Source organism: Squalius cephalus (genome assembly GCF_949319135.1).
Source record: "Squalius cephalus genome assembly, chromosome: 9".
Lineage (NCBI taxonomy): Eukaryota > Metazoa > Chordata > Actinopteri > Cypriniformes > Leuciscidae > Squalius > Squalius cephalus.
The window spans coordinates 36312974-36336467 of NC_137130.1; the positions used below are offsets into that span (position 1 = coordinate 36312974).

The following is a 23494-nucleotide window of genomic DNA, read 5'->3' on the forward strand; positions in this document are numbered from 1 at the left end:
GGCCTAAAGATCCTACAAGATGATACTCACCCTGCCAACTCCCTTTTCTCCATACTCCCATCAGGGAGAAGGATGAGAGCTATTAAGACAAAAACCTCCCTCTTCTTCAACAGCACATACTGCAGAGCCATTAAATCTCTAAACAGTTCTCAACCCCTGAACCAGTCCCTTATGAAAAAAGGTTCTCTTAACGAGTCTGCATAATTTGCACATTTCTTTATAATGATTTTATTATAACTTTGTATATGTTTTATGCCAACCATACTAGTGTTATTTTATCTATTTATTGTAAAGTTGTGGATTTGCGCTCTGTATCCCTATGCAAATTGTGGGTGGGGGCTGCAGGACGGATGGCTCCCCGGGCTGAGTCGGGCGGTGGGGGTATGTGGTGGGGGTATGTGGCAAGGGGGGGCGTGGTTCAGCGACATCTGTGACAGGAGAGAGAGTCAGGAGACGAGCAGCGTGTAAGTAGGTAAAGTGCATAATGACATACACCTGGATCTCGTTGCAGTAATTGCCGTGGGGAACCAGATAAAAGCCACCTTGAAGTGTGAAGCAGAGAGAGAGAGTGGCTGTGGAATCGTGTGCACGCTGCTGGCTACAGAGAGTCAAAGAAATTGTTGTCAAGAAGCTATTTGAAAGAGATTGTGTTTGGAGAGCGCTGAGAGCGTGACTTTTGTTTTGAGAAATATTGAATAAAAAGGGACACACGTTCCACAGTAAGCCGACCCTGTCTCCTTCCTTCATCCATTTATTTTGAACCTTGCCACAATTGTATTTACCTTTAAGTACAACTAGGTGTCATTTGAACGTTTGTAAATGTTATAGAAAGCAATGTAAAAGTAATTAGTCTTTACTTTGACAAATGTGTTTGTACAATTTTAGAGAAGTAATCTGAAGTTTTTGAGGTACTTCCCCAGCACTGCTCTGTCACAACACAGTTTAGCTGTGGTTGACTATACCATGAGATGACCTATGATGATGTCTAACTAATAGTGCTTACTTTAGTAAAATCGACTTTTACTTCAGTAGAACGTTAGAACTCGAGACACTGTGCAGAATAAACACCACAGTAAAACCAGGATGGCACAGCTGGAGATAAACAGATCCCGACAGACATCAGTGGATCCTACAAAACATGGAATAAGATGTTTAGATCGAATAAGATCGAGAAAAAGAGAACTGTCAGGTTACATATTTAAGTTTTGTCTATGAATATTGTTGTCTCTGTGTTGATTTACTTCTGTTGATAAATGCATACATGTATAGACTAGAATTAAATAGAACAGAAGAATAATATGAATAAAATAATAATAAAAAAACATAACTATTTTAAAATATGAAGATTTTAAAGGACTCACCAGTGTTATCCACATAGAGCACACCTGACACACTTCCATACTTGGTTGATGCTGTACAGATGTACACACCATTCAGATCAGAGGATGATTTTGGGATGAAAAGTTTATTGCCTTCAGAATGCGGAGTACTTCCATTCACTCTGTTAATGAAGACACATGAGAGAAACTGACATTAAAAGAAAGTATACATGTGATGATGTAAAATGGTAAAAGGCAATAATCTGGAAACTTGAAATTTAAAATTGCACATATCATTATTTTGTGTAGCCTCCTTACTGGACTGACACATTACACTTTTATTTCCTCTTTTTTTTTTTTTTTTTTTGAAGTAGAAATCATTATTAGTCGCATTTCCACTGTTGGGCCAGTGCGAGCCAGGGCTTTCAACGGGCCAGGCTGGCATTTTTGTTGTTTATGATATTTACATTTGTGCATTTGGCAGACGCTTTTATCCAAAGCGACTTACATTGCATTTCAAGGTAAACATTTATATTCTTATTTATATTCTTACATTGAGCTACAGGGACAGGCTAATATATAAATATAAGATTTAAAACCCAAGCATAACATTTTTACCACCGTTTTACACTAATAAGTGATAGATAGGACGAGAGGATAATTGGATAATTGCATCACAATGGCCTGGCCTGCTATACTTTATATTTAGCCTAGTTTGGATGATGGATTGCAAATGGATATAAAATGTAATACATGGGAGTGATGTATAGTACTCAAGATTGGATTTTCATCATGCCCTGCGTCATTTTAAGCCAAAATGGGGGTCAACCTTGAACAAATTGCAACAGAAGCAAACTCAACTGATTTTGTATCCTCAATTATGTCCTGAGTAAGGAAAAAAAAGTCCCGAAGAATCCCATTAGGGGAAAGTTTCGAAAAAGACCCAAATATACCCATACACAAAAGAAATATATTTGAAATATATTTTCAGGATATATTTTGGAATATATGCAAATATTTGAAATTGGCCCAATAAATATATTTCATACTTATATTTCATATATTTTTGTTATATTTCAGAATAATGTATTTTTTTTTCTGTATGGGTCCCCAAAAGTGTCAAAAATATATGTGGCATATATTCCAAATACATTGTGTCAAAAATATATGTGGCATATATTCCAAATACATTGAAATATATTCTGAAATATAACAAAAATATATGAAATATAAGTATGAAATATATTTATTGGGCCAATTTCAAATATTTGCATATATTCCAAAATATATCCTGAACATATATTTCAAATATATTTCTTTTGTGTATGGGATAGCCTATTCATATGCCTATTCATTCATTTTCTTACATGAATTGGGTAAAAATGTTAACCTTTAGATATCACCATGAAAATTATTGTGTTGATTACTTACATCAAGACAAACACAAAATGTATTACAAGTTTTTTTTAATTGTTTGTTAACAAATTGTTTGTTAACAAATTGTTTGACTAGCTTCTGTTGCAATTTGTTCAACTTTTTTCATAAAATGACTGGACTACTATCCGTCCTAAACAGTATGTGAGATTAAAATAAGTGTGTCCCAAAGCATAGTATGTTGAAAAGAGTATGCCAGGAGTCCCCGGATAGTCTACTATTTCCGGTGGATTTTCAAAGTGTGGATCCGTGCTCACTATAAAAGCTAATATCGCCCACAACCCATTGCGCTTTCGAGGAGGATTCGATGTATCCATGTTGTATTTCATCTGCAACAACGTGAACTTTTATATAGTGTAGATCCGTTTGGCCATTAGCTTTTAAAGGACAAGTTCAGTATTTTACACTTAAAGCCCTGTTTACAGATCGTTTCTGATGAAATAGAACGGTTAAGATTAAAATTTGGACACATGCTGCTGTCCCGAGAATTTTAGGTTTCACAGCAAATCCAAAACAAGTCAATGGAGTTGGACAAAAACTACGATAAAACCTGTTGGAAAGCATCTTTTGCAGCGATTTTTGTGTGAGCATATCAGTGAACACCCCTGACCACTCGGTGAGTTTCACGTCTTTGTAAACGAAAGTTTAATGCGTTTTAGGAAGGATTGTTCCAGTGCCCATAGGCAGCCATTCAGGTGGGGGGGAAAGCGAAAGAAACCTAAAATTCTCGGGACAGCAGCATGTGTCCAAATTTTAATCTTAACCGTTCTATTTCATCAGAAACGATCTGTAAACAGGGCTTTAAGTGTAAAATACTTGTCCTTTAAATGCATCGTTATGCATGAATATGAGGAGAGTCTCTGCATGAAAGACCATGACTGGCAGATCAACATGCTTCTGCATTTCTTTCCGATACAGTAGGAAATTAAATTAAATTAAATTAAATGTGAAGGATTTTATCTTTGACAAGATGATTGACAGGTCAGATTACGTGACAGGATGCGTGTAGCTAAGCGACAGAGCGCAACCGTTAAAAGACACTATTTTATGACGTGAGAGTATGTACCAGTATGTACCAAAGCTTGTAACTCAAATGTATCTATATTTTCTTCACAAAAAGAGTACATACTTTTAGGGTTTAGTAGGCGAATTTAGACGCAACAATGATCTTGATAATGTCATGGACCTGGAAATAATTGGACTCTGTCATGACTTGGACTCTGTCTGCTATAGTAGCCACGCCCCAAACTCAAGCTATCCACCTTATTTTTCAATGCAGAAGCAGGCTATTTTCTGTGAATGTGTAGGGCACTTCAGGTTTATTTGCAGCTCTAGGTAAATAACTGGAAGAATAACAAAATGTACTCCAGGACAGGTTTGAGAACCATGGGTGTAAACATTAACATGGAGATGGAACTGCAAGACTTTGTTGTCCTTTTTTAGCAGCCATTGTGCAGTTAAACTCTGCATTTTATAATACTGCAGCTGCCTATTATTGGCTATTATTAGAGCAATCGGTAACAGCCGGCAACTGTTTACACTACACGAATGCCATGCGTTTTTGGTCATGTAGTGTTGACGGAGATCTTTTCTTAAACACAGTGGAAACGGCAGTATGGACGATGCATCTCGCGCTTCGCCCCTCAGTGCGGGTATAAACAGGAAGCGGAAGCACGCACCATTTGGTTTTTCACTGAGGAGCCGTGCAGGAGCCTGGCCTCAGCGGTGGTCCAGCAATACATACGTAACCGAGACGTTCCCTTCCAGTCGGTCACGTCCGACGTAACGCCGATGTCATCAACGTATTGGGATCCCAAGTAACATGCCACCTATTGCTGCCACCTTCCGGTGCCCAGCGTAAGCCTCCTGATCCCCCCGCACATTGGGGAGGAAGACAGGACAGGGCTCAGGCCTAGGGGTGCGGAGGAACACTACAGGGTTTGGCTAAATGGGAACTCTCCTGGAGCAGAATGGCGCACGTATCCGGTCCATAGGAGAGGAATAGCGCAGCAAGCCGACACTTTGAGCGGGGCCTACAGTGTTCACAGGCAATGGGAAGCAAGTACATGGGAGGAAACTGGCTCTACCCGAAGCCTATAAAACCTAGTGAGCGTTTGGTGTCACCCAGCCCACATCTCTACAGATATCTGTCAGCGAGGCACCTTGTGCCAGTGCCCAAGAAGAAGCACAACTCCGAGTGGAGTTGGCTAGCAACCTGAGGGGGCACGTTGCGTCTTGGGATTGGTATGGAAGACGATGGCATCCACTATCCAGTGGGCCAACCTTTGCTTGGAGACAGCCTTTCCCTTCTGCTGGCCTCCGTAACAGACAAAGAGCTGGTCTGAGGTCCTGAGGCTTTGCGTTCTGTCCACGTACAGGTGCAGAGCATGAACGGGACAGAGAAAAGCCAGGGCTGGGTCTGCCTCCTCCAGGGGCAGCGCTAGAAGGTTCACTACCTGGTGTGGTAGGAACCTTGTGCAAATATCTGGGCGAGACTCCCAGGCACAATTTTTCGACCGAAAATCCATGCAACTCCCCCAACCCTCTTGATGGAAGCCAAAGCAAGCAGGAGAACTGTTTTCATGGACAGGATTTTTAACTCAGCTGCCTGCAGTGGTTCAAAGGGTTGTCTCTGCAGTGTTGTGAGCACCAGAGATAAGTCCTAAGAGGGTATTTAGGGTGAGGTGGATTTAGTCTCCTCGCTCCCCTCAGGAACGGTGAGGATTTTCCATCCACTCCATTGCGATGTGCGGCAATCGCGGCAACATACACTTTGAGCGTGGAGGGAGACAGTCTTCACTCCAACCCATCATGCAGGAAGGAAAGCACCGTACTGACCGAACATCTTCGGGGGTCTTCTCGGTGAGAAGAACACCACTCAACGAATAGGTTCCACTTTAGGGCGTAAGCGTGCATCGTAGACATGACACAGAACAAAATGAACTGTGATTGGTTGCGTTACATGTCAGTCAGACGTCCTATTGGGTGGTCCTTGGGCAAGAAAAGCTGCGATAGAGTCCAGACATTCTGCCATCAGTCTGAAGGTCTGGCTATGCCAGACTAGGAAGTGCTAGCCAGGCTCCCAGGCACCTAGCCAGGGGGACCAACGGGACCACAGACAGACCCACAGTGGGGCAGCGAGATGGAAGGCAGGGACCCGACTCGGATACGGCATAGCGGTCCAAAGTGGGGTCTGAGTGTGCGGTGCAACACTTACCTGCATACTCGCTGCTGGCTGGCGTTGTAAGAGGGGGCTGAGGGTGGCAAGGCACACACCGCCAACCTTGCCCTCTTGGGGACCCAGGGACAGAGGAAATTGCTCTTTTATTGGCTGTACGGCCATTGGCAGAACAGAACAGAAAACAAACTGAAGCCCCCTCCACCCAGCCCTCCTCCGGGCACCGGGCACTCCTCCTGCAGACACCATCTCCCAAAGAGCTACTTCCTCCATCCTTGGGTTTCCCGTCTCAGGGCCGCTTGTGCTTGCGCTTGCCACCTGACTTGGCAGTAGCTGGGACGGGCTGGGCGGCCTTCCTGCGGCTGGCTCCACGCTGGGGTCTGGGTGAAGGCTGCTGAGCAGACCGGGCGGGAGAGGCGGCCCGGGCAAGCATAGCCATCAACTCTTGATCAGGCTTGGGCAATGCAACTCTCCCAGAAGGAGGAAGTGCAACCAAGTCCTCATCTCCAAAAACTTAAGCTCACCCTCCAATGCTGCGATTGACATCTGATCGGCAGGGGAAGCCCTGAATGAAACGACTGGCTGGTCATGAAAGGGACCAGAGCGCTCAGCCAAAATACATACAGTCAACTGTTCGGCTCCGAAGCGAAAGACCAATGGTACGTGCATCCGCTTCCTATTTATACCCGCACTGCAGGGCAGAGCGTGAGATGCAAATGGAAGGGAACTAAGGACTTCATTACCTGACCCAGATGTAGCTAGTTGGTGTTGGGTTACAATCCACTAGACAGTGATATTCTTCAGCCTCTGTTGGATCATTAGGGATTATCACCAATACTTCTGGAGGATCTAAGAGAATTAAAAAATATGAAAATAATAATAATATTGGCTTACCATAAACATTGTTCATGTGGTGTTGAAATTTAGGTATACTTAGTTACAGGAGGGCAGCCTGACCTTGTACTGACCCAGTTACACTTCTGTCCAAGTATAATCATTAGCTAGGCCTAATAGTTAGGAGTAAAAAATTCCCCTGCATTACACCTCCACCAACAAACAAATGTGATATACAGGGCAGTGGCGGCTTGTCCATAGAAAAAATAAGCTGGGGCGCCGCCCCCATCAACATTTCAGAAATTAACATGTGTAAAAACATTATATTAAAATTAAAAAAATAAAATAAAAAATTGTTTACTCATGTGCCGGCTGGTAGTAAGAGCCTCAGAATTTAATAAAAACTGTCTTTAATCGATTAACTATATTTACTATGTTTTTCAATACGTTTCATGGGCGAGGGACGCCAGACACATGGGTGTCTATGTGAGTACACAAATTCTCGGGCAGCATGTGACCTGAAGCTGGTCTCTGATTGGTTTCTTAAAGATACTCCTCGGGGCGCAAGTCGTTGCGTCCCTGGCCAATCATAATTGGATACATGTTATTTTATCCAATCTGATCATTCAACTGTACGCGGCGGGAAATAACCTTGCTTGCTACTCACTCTTTATTACGCAATGGCAGCAGTTAATCCAAATTCTGTTATTTATTTACAAAAAAACCCTTTCTCAAGACTTTCGCTTGAAGAAAAAAAAAAGATTAAGGATCTCGGACCGGAACAACCAGATTTACACATCCAGAAGCAGGCAAGTGACAGAGGACGAAGCTACAAACGGAGCTTTACCCGCGCTTGTTACGAGAAACGGAGCTGGCTGACTGGATGTGATGTTAGCAATGCCCTGTTTTGTTTTCCCTGTCTTCTTTTTCAAAGTGTCGGCACTGAAGTTTTGTGGACAACTACGGGGGTAAGCGACCTCAAACATCTATCTGACAAATGCAAACGTCATGAAAGTAGCCGCAGCCATCTTGAGAATAGCGTGAAACTAAAGTTTTTGGGCAAAGTAAGCATTGCGGAACAACTAGACGAAGGCTACAGGATTGGCATTAGGAGGCACAACGAAGATGTGACAAAAAATCGACACATACTGTCCAGGATAATAGACTGTGTAAAGTTTTGTGGAGCATTTGAGTTGGCTTTACGTGGTCATGATGAGAGTGAGAGCTCAGATAACCCTGGTATATTTCGCGGGTTGGTGGATTTTGTGGCCTCTCTTGATGGAGCATTGAAAGAGCATCTTGACAGTGCTACTGTATTTAAGGGAACGTCGAAAACTATACAGAACGAGCTTCTGGACTGTATGTTATCTGTTACAAGAGAAGAAATAATCAAAGAAGTCCAGACAAGTAGTTTTTTATCAATCCAGGCAGATGAAACCACAGATATTGCGACACTGGCCCAGCTTGTGCTTGTTTTGCGCTACATCGACGACAAATATATAACGTGCAGGAAAGATTTTTTGAGTTCATCCCTCTGCAGTCAGCTACAGCTGAGTCCATTGCTACTGCACTAAAAGAGCGTCTTGCTTCTATCCTCCGAGGATCAGAAAAGTAAGCTCATCTGCCAGGCATATGATGGGGCCAGCGTGATGAGGGGTGCCACTGCAGGTGTACAGAGAAAAGTACAAGATGTGTATCCAAATGCCCACTATATCCACTGCTACGTTCATCAGCTCAACCTGATTATGCAGCAGGCCACGTCTCACATATCCAAGACGAGAATTTTTTTTTTCTAACATTGGTGGATTTGCCAGCTTTTTTTCTAAGTCACCCAAGCGGACATGTTTTCTGGATAAAGTGGTTGCCCATAGACTGCCAAGATCCAGCAATGTCAGATGGAACTTTCATAGCCGTGCCATTAATACAGTTTTTGAGCACAGAGAGGATCTCATTCACTGTTTTGAGAGCATACAAGACTCAGGTGACTTTGACCCCAATACTGTCAGAGAAGCAGGTGCCCTGGCCATGCTACTGGAGGATGATGATTTTAAGTTCTTTCTGGAACTTTATCACCACATCATGCCACATGTAGACTTCCTCTATGCCAAGCTCCAGAAGAAGAACATTGATTCGGTCCATATCAAAGTGAGCATCCAACAGTTCCAAGAGGAAATACAAAAGATCAGGTAACTGTATTTCTGTAATATGATCATTATTTGGTTTCTCTTTCATTATTAACTCTCTCTCTTTTGCCAATATTATAATAAATTAGCTTTGTCCTTTGCAGAAACTCTCTCCACTCCATTGGTGAACAAAGCAGTGGTTCTCAGCCAACAAAGAGACGCCGGGTGCTCAGTCCGGAAGAACGTGAAAGGATTGGAGCAGAGGTGAGTTTGTTATAGAAATCAGTCAAAATACTATTTTACAATATTGTTGTGCTGCAGAAATGTCCTGCCTGCATATATCATATTCTACAGACTCAAGAAAACAATTTTAGTTTGGTATAAATCCTTACAAAAATCATCATTTTAATATTATACAACAGCATCCCAAAAATAATAAATTGGCAACATAAATATAAATGATCAAATTAGGGATGCAAGTTATCGATTAATTCATTAATCTTTAGTTGATTGACCTTATCGATCGATTAACGATTAACTGATAAGTGGCTATTTTCCTGAGAATGTAAATTTCTCACGGTATCAATAGTGTCTTAAACATAAAAAGCAAAATATTGTTTATATACTGAATAAAAATGCATGTTATATTGATGTTTTATGTTTTACAGATAATGGCATTTATGTAGTTTAACAAAATAAATTTTGCACAGAAAATTAAAATGCATAAAAAATAATTGTGGACTGGCACCTGTTGCATGTGAAACATTAAACAACATAACATACATTTTAAATAAAAATCTATATGGGTAGGCTTAGCCTACACAATATTAAAGGGAAAATGAAGCAGTCAATCAAGTTTACATGATTTACTAGATGGATTTTTACTTTAATCAACAATTATATAAGAAACATGACAATGTAAACATATAAAAAGAAAAACTTTATATATTTCGCGACCAAGGAGCCGACATTGTGCAGTATTCTAACCTATGACGTCACGGGGTTGGTTGGCTCAGGAATATAATCAAACTGTCTACACCACGACACTTTGACCACAAACAACTAACGTTAGGTACAGTCATTATTAGCTAACAGCTGTAAGCATGAACTAACTCATGCTAACTTAGTGTTTAGCTAACTTAGTGAAGTTTATTAGTACCAGACAAAAACACAGCATGGTAAGTGTGTGCGCCATGGTGATGCAGGATTGACTGACAGCAGATGAACTCTGACACGGTGGGCATCGCAGTACAACAGCCACGTTACAACAAACACATGCTAACTTACGAGACGTTGAAGAGAGACAGGAATATGATGGCAGACATCGCAAACATATGTTTCAATGTGCAGTTTGTTTACATATAACGTTAGACGTCGTATTTTTGTCTGGTACTAATAATCTTCACTAAGTTAGCTAAACACTAAGTTAGCATGAGTTTTATTTATTTAATATTTATTTGACAGGGACAAATGCATAGAACATTGCTTTATAAAGAATACAAAGTAGATGCCATGCATACAGGTTTATAGCCATGACTAATTTGCAACCCCTGTCCCTGGTTAGGCTTGTAAAAATAAAACAGAAATTACAGATTATTGAATTAAAAATGTATAACCATTTGTTACGACCTCATTGTGGGTCATATTGTGTGGGTTTGGTTGTCCTTTGTCATTTGTTTTGTAGGTTGGAGTGAGTGACGTCATGATGACTGATGGTTTACACCTGTGCTAGAGCTGATGCCGGCAAACTAAAGCAGCTCCCTTCAGTCGTGACGGGTTGCTCTCCCCTCGTGCCATTTTGTTGTTTTGTTCCCGTTTTGGTCTATTCTATTACTTTATTACTTTTACTTTAATAAATGTTATTCCTTTTTGCATATCATTTTAACGTGTTATCTCCTTCTTTGTCGCGGCTTGCGAGCCGGCCGTGACAAATGGGGGCTCGTCCGCTTGTTTGCTAACTTTTGAAAATTCCTGTTATTTGTCGACATGGTTTGGAAGCGTTTTTGTTGCGTTCGGTTATTTTGTAATGAACTTGGCACGTCCATTAACTGAACGTAAAACCGGAAGAATGTTGTTTGGGTAAACGCTATTGTTTGGGAGCTTATTCGTCGTTTGGAAGGAAATGCGCGTTGAATTTATTTGTTTTGAGGACATATGTGACTGTATCATCAGTTAGCTGTTCTATGCTGTTTCTAAGAGGTAAGTGATTTTGCAAATCATATCGTGGTGAGAATATTGTTGATGTTCCCTTGTTAGGTGTAGCTGCTTGGTCCCTTTTGGAACAAGTAGGTAATGTAATTTTTGTTATTTTTGTGTGGCGACCGTGAGTAGAGCAGTTGTCTCGGGAGCATGGCCGTGGTATGAGATAGTCGCCAGCGTGCTGGTTGCTTTTCTTGTACCAGCGGGAGTTGGTGCTTAAATACCCCTCGCCAGTAACCACACGAAGATTAGGGGTGAGTTAGCTAGTTGTTTTTTCCTATAGATAGGGAAAGGGAACTTTTTATTCCTACCACGTGAGGTTTGTGAATCACACTATATTAATTGTAACGTATATTCTAGAGGAAGTATGTCTAATCTCGTAGAAGATTTTATTATTTCTCCCTCTGAAGCGTTACTTGAGTTGTTTACAAAAGATCAGTTATTTAAGATTGCGGATCATTATGAAATCGAACTTGAAGATAAGAGATTAAAAGAGAGTACAATTAGAGAAACAATTAAAACAAAATTGATAGAACAAGCTATATTGATTGAAATGTCTGATACAGCTACTGCTAGTCAAATTAAACCACCAGTTGGCCTTTTAACTTTTGAACAGCAAGAAAGGTTATTGCTCTTACAGCTTGAACAGGAGCGTGTAAAGTTAGAAATGGAGCGTGAGAGAAATAGAATTAAACAGACAGATATAGAGCTGCAAAAATATCGCTTGGATATGATTAGAGAAGGCAGAATCGATGATGGTTCAGATGATGCTTTTCAGGGTGCTTCTAAAATGTTTGACACTGCGGGAAACTTGCGTTTGATGCCTAAATTTAGTGAACGAGATCCGGATACATTTTTTACCTTGTTTGAACGGATTGCGGAAGCGAGAGGTTGGCCTAGTAGGGAACGTACACTACTTTTACAGTGCGTGTTTACTGGCAGGGCTCAGGAAGTCTATTCTTCTCTTTCAGTCTCAGACTGTAACGATTATGACATCGTAAAAGCAGCCGTTTTGAAATCGTACGAGTTAGTACCAGAAGCGTACAGACAAAAATTTAGAACTTTGTCTAGAGGTGTTAATGTTGCTCATGTTGAGTTTGCTAGAGAGCTCAGTACTGCATTTAATCGCTGGTGTATGGCATCTGAGGTAACCACGCTTGAGGAGTTGACTGACTTAATCGTGCTGGAACAGTTTAAGAATTCTGTACCCGCTCGTATTGCCACATATATAAATGAGCAGAAAGCGGACACAGCTGCTAAAGCTGCTGAATTAGCTGATGATTATGTGTTAACACACAAAAGTTTTGAGTTTCGGAGAAGGGACAAATTTTTCGAAGATAAGGGAGATCGTATGTCCAAAAATTCGTCTCTTATCTGTAACTACTGCCATGGTAAAGGCCACTGGAAAAATGAGTGCCCTGTGCTTAAAGCCAAGAGTAAAGGGGGAAAGGCTCCTCGCGTTAAACCAGCTGCTCTTGTGGCACCCGTGTTAAGTCCTGTTAGTACATTGTGTGAAGGATTTCCTAAATTGGGTAATCTTTTGGAAAATGGTGATTATGCGCCTTTTATTACCTATGGACATGTGTCGATGATTGGTACAGAGATAAAGATTCCAGTAACAATATTAAGAGATACAGGAGCCTCTGAATCTTTTATATTGGAGGATGTGTTGCCATTTTCAGTTTTGAGTGACACTGGTACTAGTGTTCTTGTTAGAGGAATTGGGTTGGATGTGATGTCTGTTCCTTTACATAGAGTAATGTTGTCATCTGAGCTTGTGAATGGTGAAGTGGTGATTGGAGTGCGTCCATCATTGCCCGTGGATGGTGTGGATATAATCATGGGGAATAATTTGGCAGGGGGTAGGGTGTGGCCTGATACCTTTTCACCTCCTGTGGTTTTATCTGTTCCTCTTCCAGGTTCTGAAGAAAGTTACAAGAATTATCCGGAAGTGTTCACTGCATGTGCGGTAACTCGTTCCATGACCTCTGCTCAGCCAAGGGTAACCCCTGATTCTGCTGTAGTCAAACCATTCTCCTTGCCTGATGACTTTTCTGTTTCACCTTCTGAGTTGCTCCAGGAGCAGCGACTTGATTCATCTCTCCATCAATTGTTTGAGAGTGTGATGTCTTCTGCTGAAATTAGAAATGTTGCTCATGGTTATTTTTTGCAGGATGGAATGTTGGTGAGAAAGTGGATTCCTCATGGTAGTGATTTTGCTGGGGATCCTCTCATGCAGGTGGTAGTTCCAGAAAAGTATCGCTCACTGGTATTACAGATTTCCCATGATAAACTTGCAGGTCATTTAGGGGTAAAAAAGACCTATCACCGGATCCTCTACAATTTTTTTTGGCCAAAATTGAAGAAGGATGTGTCACAGTATATCAAGACATGTCATACTTGTCAACTAACAGGCAAACCAAATCAGAAGATCAAACCTGCTCCATTGTTTCCTATTCCTGCTGTCAGCCCGCCTTTTGAGCACCTGATTATTGATTGTGTAGGCCCGCTGCCTAGATCAAAGTCGGGTAGCATTTATTTGCTCACGGTGATGTGTGCCTCTACTCGATATCCTGCAGCATATCCTCTTCGTACGATCACTTCCAAATCAGTGGTGAAAGCCTTGACTCAGTTCATTTCCATTTTTGGCATTCCAAAGATTGTGCAAAGTGATCAAGGTTCCAATTTCACTTCTCATTTATTTTCTCAGGTTTTGAAACTGCTGCACATTAAACACAATAAGGCTAGTGCTTATCACGCCCAAAGCCAAGGGGCTTTGGAGCGTTTCCATCAGACGCTGAAGTCTTTATTGCGTTCTTATTGTACAGAGATGGAAGGAGATTGGGAACAAGGATTGCCGTGGTTGATGCTATCAGCACGTGAGGCATGTCAGGAAAGTACTGGGTTTAGTCCCAATGATTTGGTGTTTGGGCACACAGTTCGGGGACCGCTGGCTGTACTCAGTGACCAGTGGGTTGAAAGTGCACCACCAAAAAACTTGATAAGTTATGTGAATGACTTTAAGCGTAGATTATATGAAGCAGGTAAAGTGGCAAAAGAACAATTGCATTCTTCGCAAAAGCGTATGAAGACGATTTTCGATCGACGAACTGAGGAACGGAAATTCATGCCTGGCGATCAGGTGTTGGCTCTGTTACCTGTGGAAGGCTCACCATTTCAAGCTCAGTTTACAGGTCCGTATGTGGTAGAAAAACAAGTTACTGACTTAAACTATCTGATTGCCACTCCAGAGAGGAGAAAGTCCACCCAGTTGTGTCATGTTAATTTATTGAAGCCCTATTATTGCCGTTCTCACAAGATGTCAGACGATGAGGTGAAACCTGCATTAGTAGTTGAGAGAATTTCACTTGTGGGGGAGGGAATAGATGAGGGAGTTTCTTTTCCAGAGGATACAGTACTACTGGGACGTCTAAAAAATTCAGAGACTCTTAAAAATCTGTATAACATGTTGGCTCATTTGCCTGATGATAAATGTGGTGATTTGATTGATATTATTAATCATCATGTTTCTTTATTTGGTGATGTACCTTCGCGTACACATTGGTTGGAGCATGATATTGATGTTGGGGATTCGGAGCCCATTCGCCAGAATTTTTATCGGGTGTCCCCAAATAAACTCCTGCATCTTAACGCTGAAGTTCAGTATATGCTGGATCATGATATTGCACGACCTTCATTTTCCAGTTGGGCATCTCCCTGTTTGCTTGTAAATAAATCCGATGGTACTTATCGGTTTTGCACCGACTATCGTAAAATAAATAGAGTAACAAAACCAGACTCATTTCCACTGCCTCGTATTGAGGATTGTGTTGATCGGGTTGGGGCGGCAAAATTTGTAAGCAAGTTCGATCTGCTTAAAGGCTATTGGCAAGTTCCGTTGACCAAAAGAGCTCAAGAGATTTCCACTTTTATTACATCGGAGGGGTTATTCTCTTATAACGTTATGAGTTTTGGCCTTAGAAATGCGCCTGCAACCTTTCAGCGACTTATGAATAGGGTTGTTTCTGGGTTAGAGGGAGTGGCCGTCTATCTGGACGATGTAGTAGTGTTCAGTGATTCATGGGAGCAGCACTTGAAGCATATCGCAGACCTGTTCTCTCATTTTGAAGAGGCTGGCCTGACCGTGAATCTGGCTAAATGCGAGTTTGCCAAGGCCACTGTGACTTACTTAGGTAAGGTAGTTGGACAAGGATGTGTGCGACCAGTTCGGGCCAAGGTTGAGGCCATTGATCAATTTCCTTATCCTACTACTAAGAAGGAGTTGATGCGGTTTTTGGGGTAAGTAGGGTACTATCGGGGATTTTGCAGGAATTTTTCTACGGTGGTAGCCCCCCTTACTGATCTGTTGAAAGCAAAAGCAGCTTTTGTTTGGACAGCTGCCTGCCAGGTTGCTTTTGAGGCAGCTAAATCACTTCTTTCTTCCACTCCTGTATTGGCAGTGCCTCGTTTTGATCGTTCTTTTCAGGTATGTGTGGATGCTAGCAATGTGGGTGCTGGAGCAGTGTTATTACAGGCTGATGAGGAAGGAATTCACCGTCCAGTTAGCTACTTCTCAAAAAAGTTTAATTCTTATCAGTTGAATTACTCTGTGGTTGAAAAGGAGACATTAGCTTTGATTTGGGCTTTGCAACATTTTGAGGTGTATGTGGGATCCGTGTCAGACCCATTGGTTGTGTACACGGACCACAACCCGCTTGTCTATTTACATTCTTTGCGTTGCCCAAACCAACGATTGACTCGTTGGTGTCTTTTTTTGCAATCGTATGCACTTGACATCCGGCATATTAGGGGGACTGACAATGTGGTAGCTGACGCATTGTCTAGAGCTCCTTATTCCTTTTAACTGATTGACTAACTATGTTTTGTTTTGCTCTACTTGTCTGTCTTAAATTGCTTCCACAGGGCCCGTGGTTGCTGAGGATATTGGAGAGTATTACAGAGTGGTGGGTTTTTCCAGTTTTTGGAGTTGTCGGGTGACGGGTTTCATAAATGTCCACCCTTTTTTCTATGGGGGGGGGGGGGGGGTGTTACGACCTCATTGTGGGTCATATTGTGTGGGTTTGGTTGTCCTTTGTCATTTGTTTTGTAGGTTGGAGTGAGTGACGTCATGATGACTGATGGTTTACACCTGTGCTAGAGCTGATGCCGGCAAACTAAAGCAGCTCCCTTCAGTCGTGACGGGTTGCTCTCCCCTCGTGCCATTTTGTTGTTTTGTTCCCGTTTTGGTCTATTCTATTACTTTATTACTTTTACTTTAATAAATGTTATTCCTTTTTGCATATCATTTTAACGTGTCATCTCCTTTGTCGCGGCTTGCGAGCCGGCCGTGACACATTAAAATACATGTAATAAATACATCCCATACATGAAAATAAGATATGGGCTTAAATAGATGTAGAAATCAATATAAAACTAGTCTAGACACATTTAACAATACAAAAACACAAAAATGTGCATATGTCTATGGCTAACAACTTTGTTTGTATGCATTGTTGTATCCTGTACAGTCAGTGTTCACACAGTTGTTTTAAATGTGTATTAAAAACCTTGAGTTCTGTAAATGTTTTAATTTCTGATGGCAAAGTGTTTAGTTCATGCTTACAGCTGTTAGCTAATAATGACGTTAGTTGTTTGCGGTCAAAACACAGTTTGATGTCGGGATCTGCTGAACAGAAAGGAAGATATTTAGAAGAACGTCAGTAACCAGACAGTTTTAGATACCATTGACATGGAAGTCAATGGTATCTAAAACTGTCTGGTTACTGACTCTTCTAAATATCTTCCTTTCTGTTCAGCAGAAGAAATTAATTCATACAGGTTTGAAAAAAACATGAGGGTGAGTATATGATGACAGGCTACTACCTTACATTTATGTATTGTTTAATTATCTCTATAGGTCTGTGACACAATCCTGGGACACACTAGGGAGCGTTTCTCCTTCACAGACCACCTTGTCTGTGCCACCTTGTTGCAGGGGGACAGGTTTGACGAGTACAAGGATACCTTTCCTGACGATGCATTGAGCAGCACCATCAGAGCGTACCCGATGCTCAATGGAAGCAAGCTCAAGACAGAGCTCAGTCTTATCTACAGCAAGCAAGAGTTCAGTGCCTGCCGTGGTGCTATGGACCTATTCCAGCTGTTTATGGAGAATAATCTCGAAGAGGTCTTTTCCGAAACTGTGACTCTCCTAAAAGTTATCATAACCACACCCATGACCACGGCTGAAGCTGAGAGGTGCTTTTCAACCTTGAAAAGAATTAAAACCTTTCTCAGAATCACCATGACCCAGGAGAGGCTGAATGCACTGGCATTGCTGTCCATGGAAAAGAGACTTGTCACAGAGATGACTGACTTCAATCAGAGAGTAATTGAGAAATTTGCTGGCCAGAAAGAGAGAAGAGCTAAATTTATGTTCAAGTAGGAAAGATGCTTTTTGGTACTGATTTGTTGATCTAAAATGTATATAAAGAAGAGCATTGTTTTATGTTCAAGTAGGAAACATGCTTTTTGTTGCTGCTTTGTTGGTCTGAAATGTACAGACCCTTTCGTCGGAGATAACGTAAATTCACTTAAGAGATCTACCCTTTCCAAAAAATTAGAATATCATGGAAAAGTTAATTATTTCAGGAATTCAACTTAAAATGTGAAACTAATATATTATATAGGCTCATTGCTTGAAAAGTGAGATATTTCAAGCCTTTATTTGTTATAATTTTGATGATTATGGCTTACAGCTTATGAAACCCACAAAATCTAAATGTCCGAAAATTTGAATATTACATGAAATCACACAGTAGTTACACAGTAATCCCATGGTCATTGAACCAGGTTTTGGTTATTTTGACAGTGTGGGCAGGTGCAAATCCTGCTGGAAAGTCATCTTCATCTTCATAAAGCATATTCATAAAGCTTTTCTGCTGAAGGAAGCATGAAGTGCTCTAATGTCCTGGCAGTCCAGAGTCAACGCAGCCGTCTACCAGGACATTAGAGCACTTCATGCTTCCTTCAGCAGAAAAGCTTTATGAAGATGAAGATGATTTTCAGCAGGATTTTCACCTGCCCACACTGCCAAAATAACCAAAACCTGGTTCAATGACCATGGGATTACTGTGTAACTACTACTGTGTGATTTCATGTAATATTCTAATTTTCAAAAATTTTGATTTCGTGGGTTCCATAAGCTGTAAGCCATAATCATCAAAATTATAACAAATCAAGGCTTAAAATATCTCACTTTGCAAGCAATGAGCCTTTTTTATAAAATTAGTTTCACATTTTAAGTTGAATTCCTAAAATAATTTAGCTTTTCCATGATATTCAAATTTTTGGAAAGGGTCTGTATATAAAGGAGAGCAACATTATGTTCAAGTATGAAAACATGCTTTTTGTTACTACTTTGTTGGTCTGAAATGTAAATAAAAAGAGATCAAAATAGCCTTTTTGTTTCTGCTTTGTATTTTGGTATGTTTCTGCCCCCCCCCCCCCCCCCCCCCCCCCCCCCCAAAAAAAAATAAAAAATGCGCCCCCCCAAAAATAATTATCACCAGCCGTCACTGATACAGGGGCCCAGACCTCCTAGTGATGCCCCTGACTGTTATATTAATTTGTATGCTAGCTTATGACTTTTACTGTATATACAGTGTTACTTACAGTGGACATTTATCACATAGTCGAGTTCAAGCTGCTTTGTCAGTGTGCTGTGTTTTACCACACACTGGATCGTCTTCTGGTTTAAATGTTTAGATGGTGCTCCCAGTATGTTGGTCACAACAGTGACGGTGCCGTCTGAGTGCTGTGTGCTGCTGGTTTCTGTTCTCAGAGAGTCATTCAGAGCTCCTAATCTCCATAACACTTCTGCTGCAGGACGGCCATTCGAGGCTACACATGATGCCAAAGTAACGTCGTAATGATCAGAAACGTGTGTGCTTCCCGTTACTTTCCCCGCAGGAGGAACTACATTTTAAAAGAAAAAGGACAATAAATGAACTGTGAACCATGAGTCAAAATTAGCCAATAATTGATATGGCCCAGATATTGTGCATACCTAACTACAAACACTGCCATTTCACATTTTTACGAGTTTTGCTCTACACGTGAGAGGAAATATACTCTGTATTATTACATTATTATTACATTGCATTATTACATATTACATTCAGTAGTTCATCCAAAACTAAAAATCCTTTTTTTTTTTTTTTGCAGACTGAAGCTTTCATACGGAGCTTTCAGAAATCCCTAAAGGGACCTTTGCAAAAATAAAAATATCCGTACTTCCAAGCTTCAAAAAAGGACACAAAAACACCATTAAAATTAGGGCTGGGCGATATGGACCAAAAGTCATATCCTGATATATTTAGGCTGAATATCGATATACGATATATATCCCAATATTTTTTCCACAAAGTGAGAGCAAATATTCAGTCAAAGTCAAAGCCAAATATGACATATCACAAGTAGTTTTATTGAAATCAGCTATTTCAGTGAACAGTTGCAAAATCAAATGAATTAATAATAAACAGGTTTCTTCAACTTAGGGCTGCACGATTATGACAAAAATCATAATTGCAGACGATTCACTTGGAATTGTAATTTATTAATTATGATTATCAAAATTTACATTGAATATATATAAACAAAATTTGTGTTTACATGTTATAATTTGCCTATACACACACACACACACACACACACATACATATATATATATATATATATATATATATATATATATATATATATATATATATATAGGCAAATTATAACACAAACACAAAATTTGTTAACACACACACAAGTACTTTTCCCCTTTACTTAACATAAATCATAAATTGTAAGAATATGACTAATAGTAAAGACTAGTACTAATAAATAAACATTAGGCCTCTGCTAAAGCTGAAGCAGTCCCAAACTAGTTTTTTGTTAATACAATGTTGGTATGAGCCACTACAGTCATTTAAAAATATAAAAAAAAATAACAAAAGAAAAATATAGTGGCATTTTGGGGTTAATATGGAAACGACAGTTACCATGGTGAATACACAATATTAACAATAACTGTTAATGAAACATGGAAACTGCTCCTGGTGAATAGAATGAAAACTTTTATTTCGTGTAATTTACTTTTTATTTCGTGTAGTTAAACTTTTACTTTTATTTCGTGTAATTTACAACGTAACGGCGTTGCATGCTCGTAGTTTCTTTTGCACTTTATACAGTGAGGCGATGCAATTGAGTGTGCGCTACGAGCACAGTATACGGCTGACAGGACAAGAAAGTCCGTTTTTCTGAGGTGAAAAAAGACTTTATTTCAGCGTACACTTATGTCACTGCCTGGTAGTTTCTATTGTGCTGGGTTTTCTGAAGTAGTCATGATTCACCTCTCATAACATAACATGCCCTAAACACGCACGCAGAGTGGAAAAGGAGGAGCGGGAAGCAGTGCAGAGAGCTCCGGGTCAGCTTGGAGCAAGGATCACAGCGCAAATTTGAACTATATCGATATATGCGATATGGTCTAATAATTCCATATCGCATTTAAAAAATATATCGATATATTTTTTATATCGATATATCGCCCAGCCCTAATTAAAATATCGTAGCAGTGATTTATATGACTCATTTTCGGTATTACAAATCTTGTAAAACCATATGGTAGATTTACATGAGGAACTTTATAGCAATTGTAAGGAAAAGATAATACTCTTCAAAACATCCCCTTATTATTAAATAAATAAAATCCTTACAAAATCCATACAGGTTTGGAAAAACATGAAGGGTGTGTAACAGGATCACAGAATTTTCTATTTTAATGTAATTTCACTTTCCAAGTGTTGATTTACACCATGTTTGTGAGGGGAAATATCTTCATGAAACATTTAAATGACTGTCAGTAGTTCATCCAAAAACTGAAAATCCCCCCCCCCCAAAACTGTACGGGATTTGGAATATATCACTATGACAATGATGCTTTTGTGTCCTGTTTTTGAAGCTTGAAAGCTTCAGTCCCCAATCATTGTAATTGCATGTAAATAGTGTATTTTGTGAAAGAATAAAGAGAGTTACACAGTTACACTACATGGGTTAATAAATGACACATTTGTCATTTTTGGTTGAACTTGAAACCCAAACTGAGAGAATAACATTCGCAGTCTTACCATGTACTGTGACACTGATGTTTGTCAGAATTTGTCCACTAAGAAATGTGTTGAAGATGCAAGTGTAGATCCCGTCATCCAGGAGTGGCATTCCCAGCAGCTGAATCGATCCATTCTTCTCTTTAAAGTTCCCAATAAATTTGACCTTGTCCTGTAAATAATTTCTGTGTTCAGTTTTCCCATCCTTGTGGATGATAAAGAAGCTGTGCTGTTCAGGGTTTCCTCTGGTCTGTTTCTGCCAGACGATATGAGTTAAATTCTCCTCAGTCTCCGTCAGATGACAAAACAAAGTGGCATTTCCTCCTTTCATGACTGTTGTATCATGGCCAATAATCTTTACACCTGCACAATTAATAGAAAAAGAGTGAGTGAACGTATACATATCTGCTGGCATATCTAACATAAACAAAAGTATAAATATTTCACTTGCCTGCTATGCTGGAGCATTTGAGATAAGTCAAAAACAGTCCATAGAGTGAGAGATCGAAAGTGTTTCTTCTCCCGGTCATGTTGTCTTCAGCTGTTATAAATCTACTTTCCTCTCAGTGCTCAGAGAACCAACTGTCCCCGATTACCTCACATCTGTAAACACAAAAGTAGATCAACTCCTACTTCAACACGGCCAGTTTAGCCCCGCCCACCGATTCGCCCAAACATGCTAAATAACATAGGACGACATGATAATTGCTAAACCGGATCGAGCTACTTACAAGCAATAAACATGTTGTTTACTAAATATTGTGCAGTGCCTGTTTGTGGAAGAAGACAGTCTGCATAAGCTTCCTTCAGATTCCAGCATGGTTTAACTTTATTAAATCAGTCAATCACAATTTCCCGACGCGGATCTGCCAGCAACATGTGAGTAACCATGTGTACTCTAATGCCTGATCTGCGATCAGTGATTTCTGTGTAATTATTCAAGTTCAGATATTTCTCTTAAAATCGTTCAATAGCCTACTGTTTATGCATCAGTGACTAAACGATCAACTTCACATAATTTCTCGTAGTATTATGAAAATAATCTTTTTTAAACTGTTATTAAATTATACAGAAAGCGATCAAATAACGATCCCTATTCAATCGCCCAAGCTGTCAATCAAACAGCACAGCGCGAGCCGCGAGAGCTTATCTGGACACTTACCAAACTCGTGATGAAATAATGACACTGTTACACTACACAACGAAGCTCTTACTGTGTATTCACATCGTGTTTGCATTGTGATTTGGTGTAAGCATTTGTGAGAGTGCAAAAATTGCGTTGCAATGATACGATCTTTATTCACGCGATCAACAGACTGTCTGTCATCTGCTCAGTGCTCATCATGCTGCAACCTTTCATGTGATGGAATAGATTTAAATATAATGCTTTAAACGATACTTTTCACGATTTGTTAATCTCGATAGCTGTAATAGTAAAAACGTAGTAAAAGTTTTCGAGAGAGTTCATATAATACTAGCTATTTCATATGCAAGCATGTCAGCCAATCACAGCAGTGGGTGTTTACACTGCAGTCTCACAGCAGACACGCCCCTTAAAACAGAGCGTTCAAATCTGAGGCAGAAATCAGGCTTGGAAAAATGGCTTTTATTTATAAATTATGACAATTTTTGATGTAAAAATCATACTAACATTATAAGGGCACCCCAGGCAACATTATAAAATAATAAAACAATCCAGTTCATGACCCCTTTAAATCTAGTTTAAGGAAAAAAATAAAATAACAGACCATATCATAAGGGTGAATCACAATATGCGCGCACACACACACACACACACACACACACACACTCAGACAATCCACTGATTGAGATCCTCTGAATCATTTCCCCTCTCTCTCTCTCTCTCTCTCTCTCTCTCTCTCTCTCTCTCTCTCTCTCTCTCTCACACACACACACACACACGCACGCGCGTGCACACACACACAAACACACACACACACATTTCAAACCAGTATTACACGCTAACCAAAGTTGAAGAAAGTGAAAAAAAAAACATTCTGTTCTTTTAAAATAATATAAATGAAATGATTATATCACTCAATATAAAAATAAACATCTTACTAATTTTTTTTGTAATATAAAATCTTTTGAGTGCTTCTTAGAGTGACAGAGACAGAGGTGTGAACACATACGGTGTGACAGTCACGGCAGTGGGGGACGGTGGAGTCCAGGTCAGCACACAGGGTGCCACAGCATATGTCTGTTAACTTTTCCACAGCAAATGCTTTG

At 40.2% G+C, this 23494-nt stretch overlaps 2 protein-coding genes across 2 annotated transcripts; one reads left to right on the forward strand and one right to left on the reverse strand.

The window, feature by feature from the left end:
• Positions 1-389: 389 nt before the first annotated feature.
• On the reverse strand, positions 390-21774 carry LOC307163958 (nectin-3-like; the record flags this gene model as incomplete). The annotated part of the gene is made up of 7 exons (XM_079880305.1): positions 390-428; positions 1004-1129; positions 1362-1501; positions 6675-6780; positions 18762-19064; positions 21266-21607; positions 21696-21774. The coding sequence occupies 6 exons, from the start codon at positions 21772-21774 to the stop codon at positions 1026-1028; spliced, it is 1074 nt and encodes a 357-aa protein (XP_079736431.1). The 3' UTR covers positions 390-428; positions 1004-1025.
• Positions 8389-17532, forward strand: LOC307164669 (uncharacterized protein; the record flags this gene model as incomplete). The annotated part of the gene is made up of 3 exons (XM_079881703.1): positions 8389-8951; positions 9053-9152; positions 17005-17532. The coding sequence occupies exons 1-3, from the start codon at positions 8791-8793 to the stop codon at positions 17530-17532; spliced, it is 789 nt and encodes a 262-aa protein (XP_079737829.1). The 5' UTR covers positions 8389-8790.
• Positions 21775-23494: the final 1720 nt, after the last annotated feature.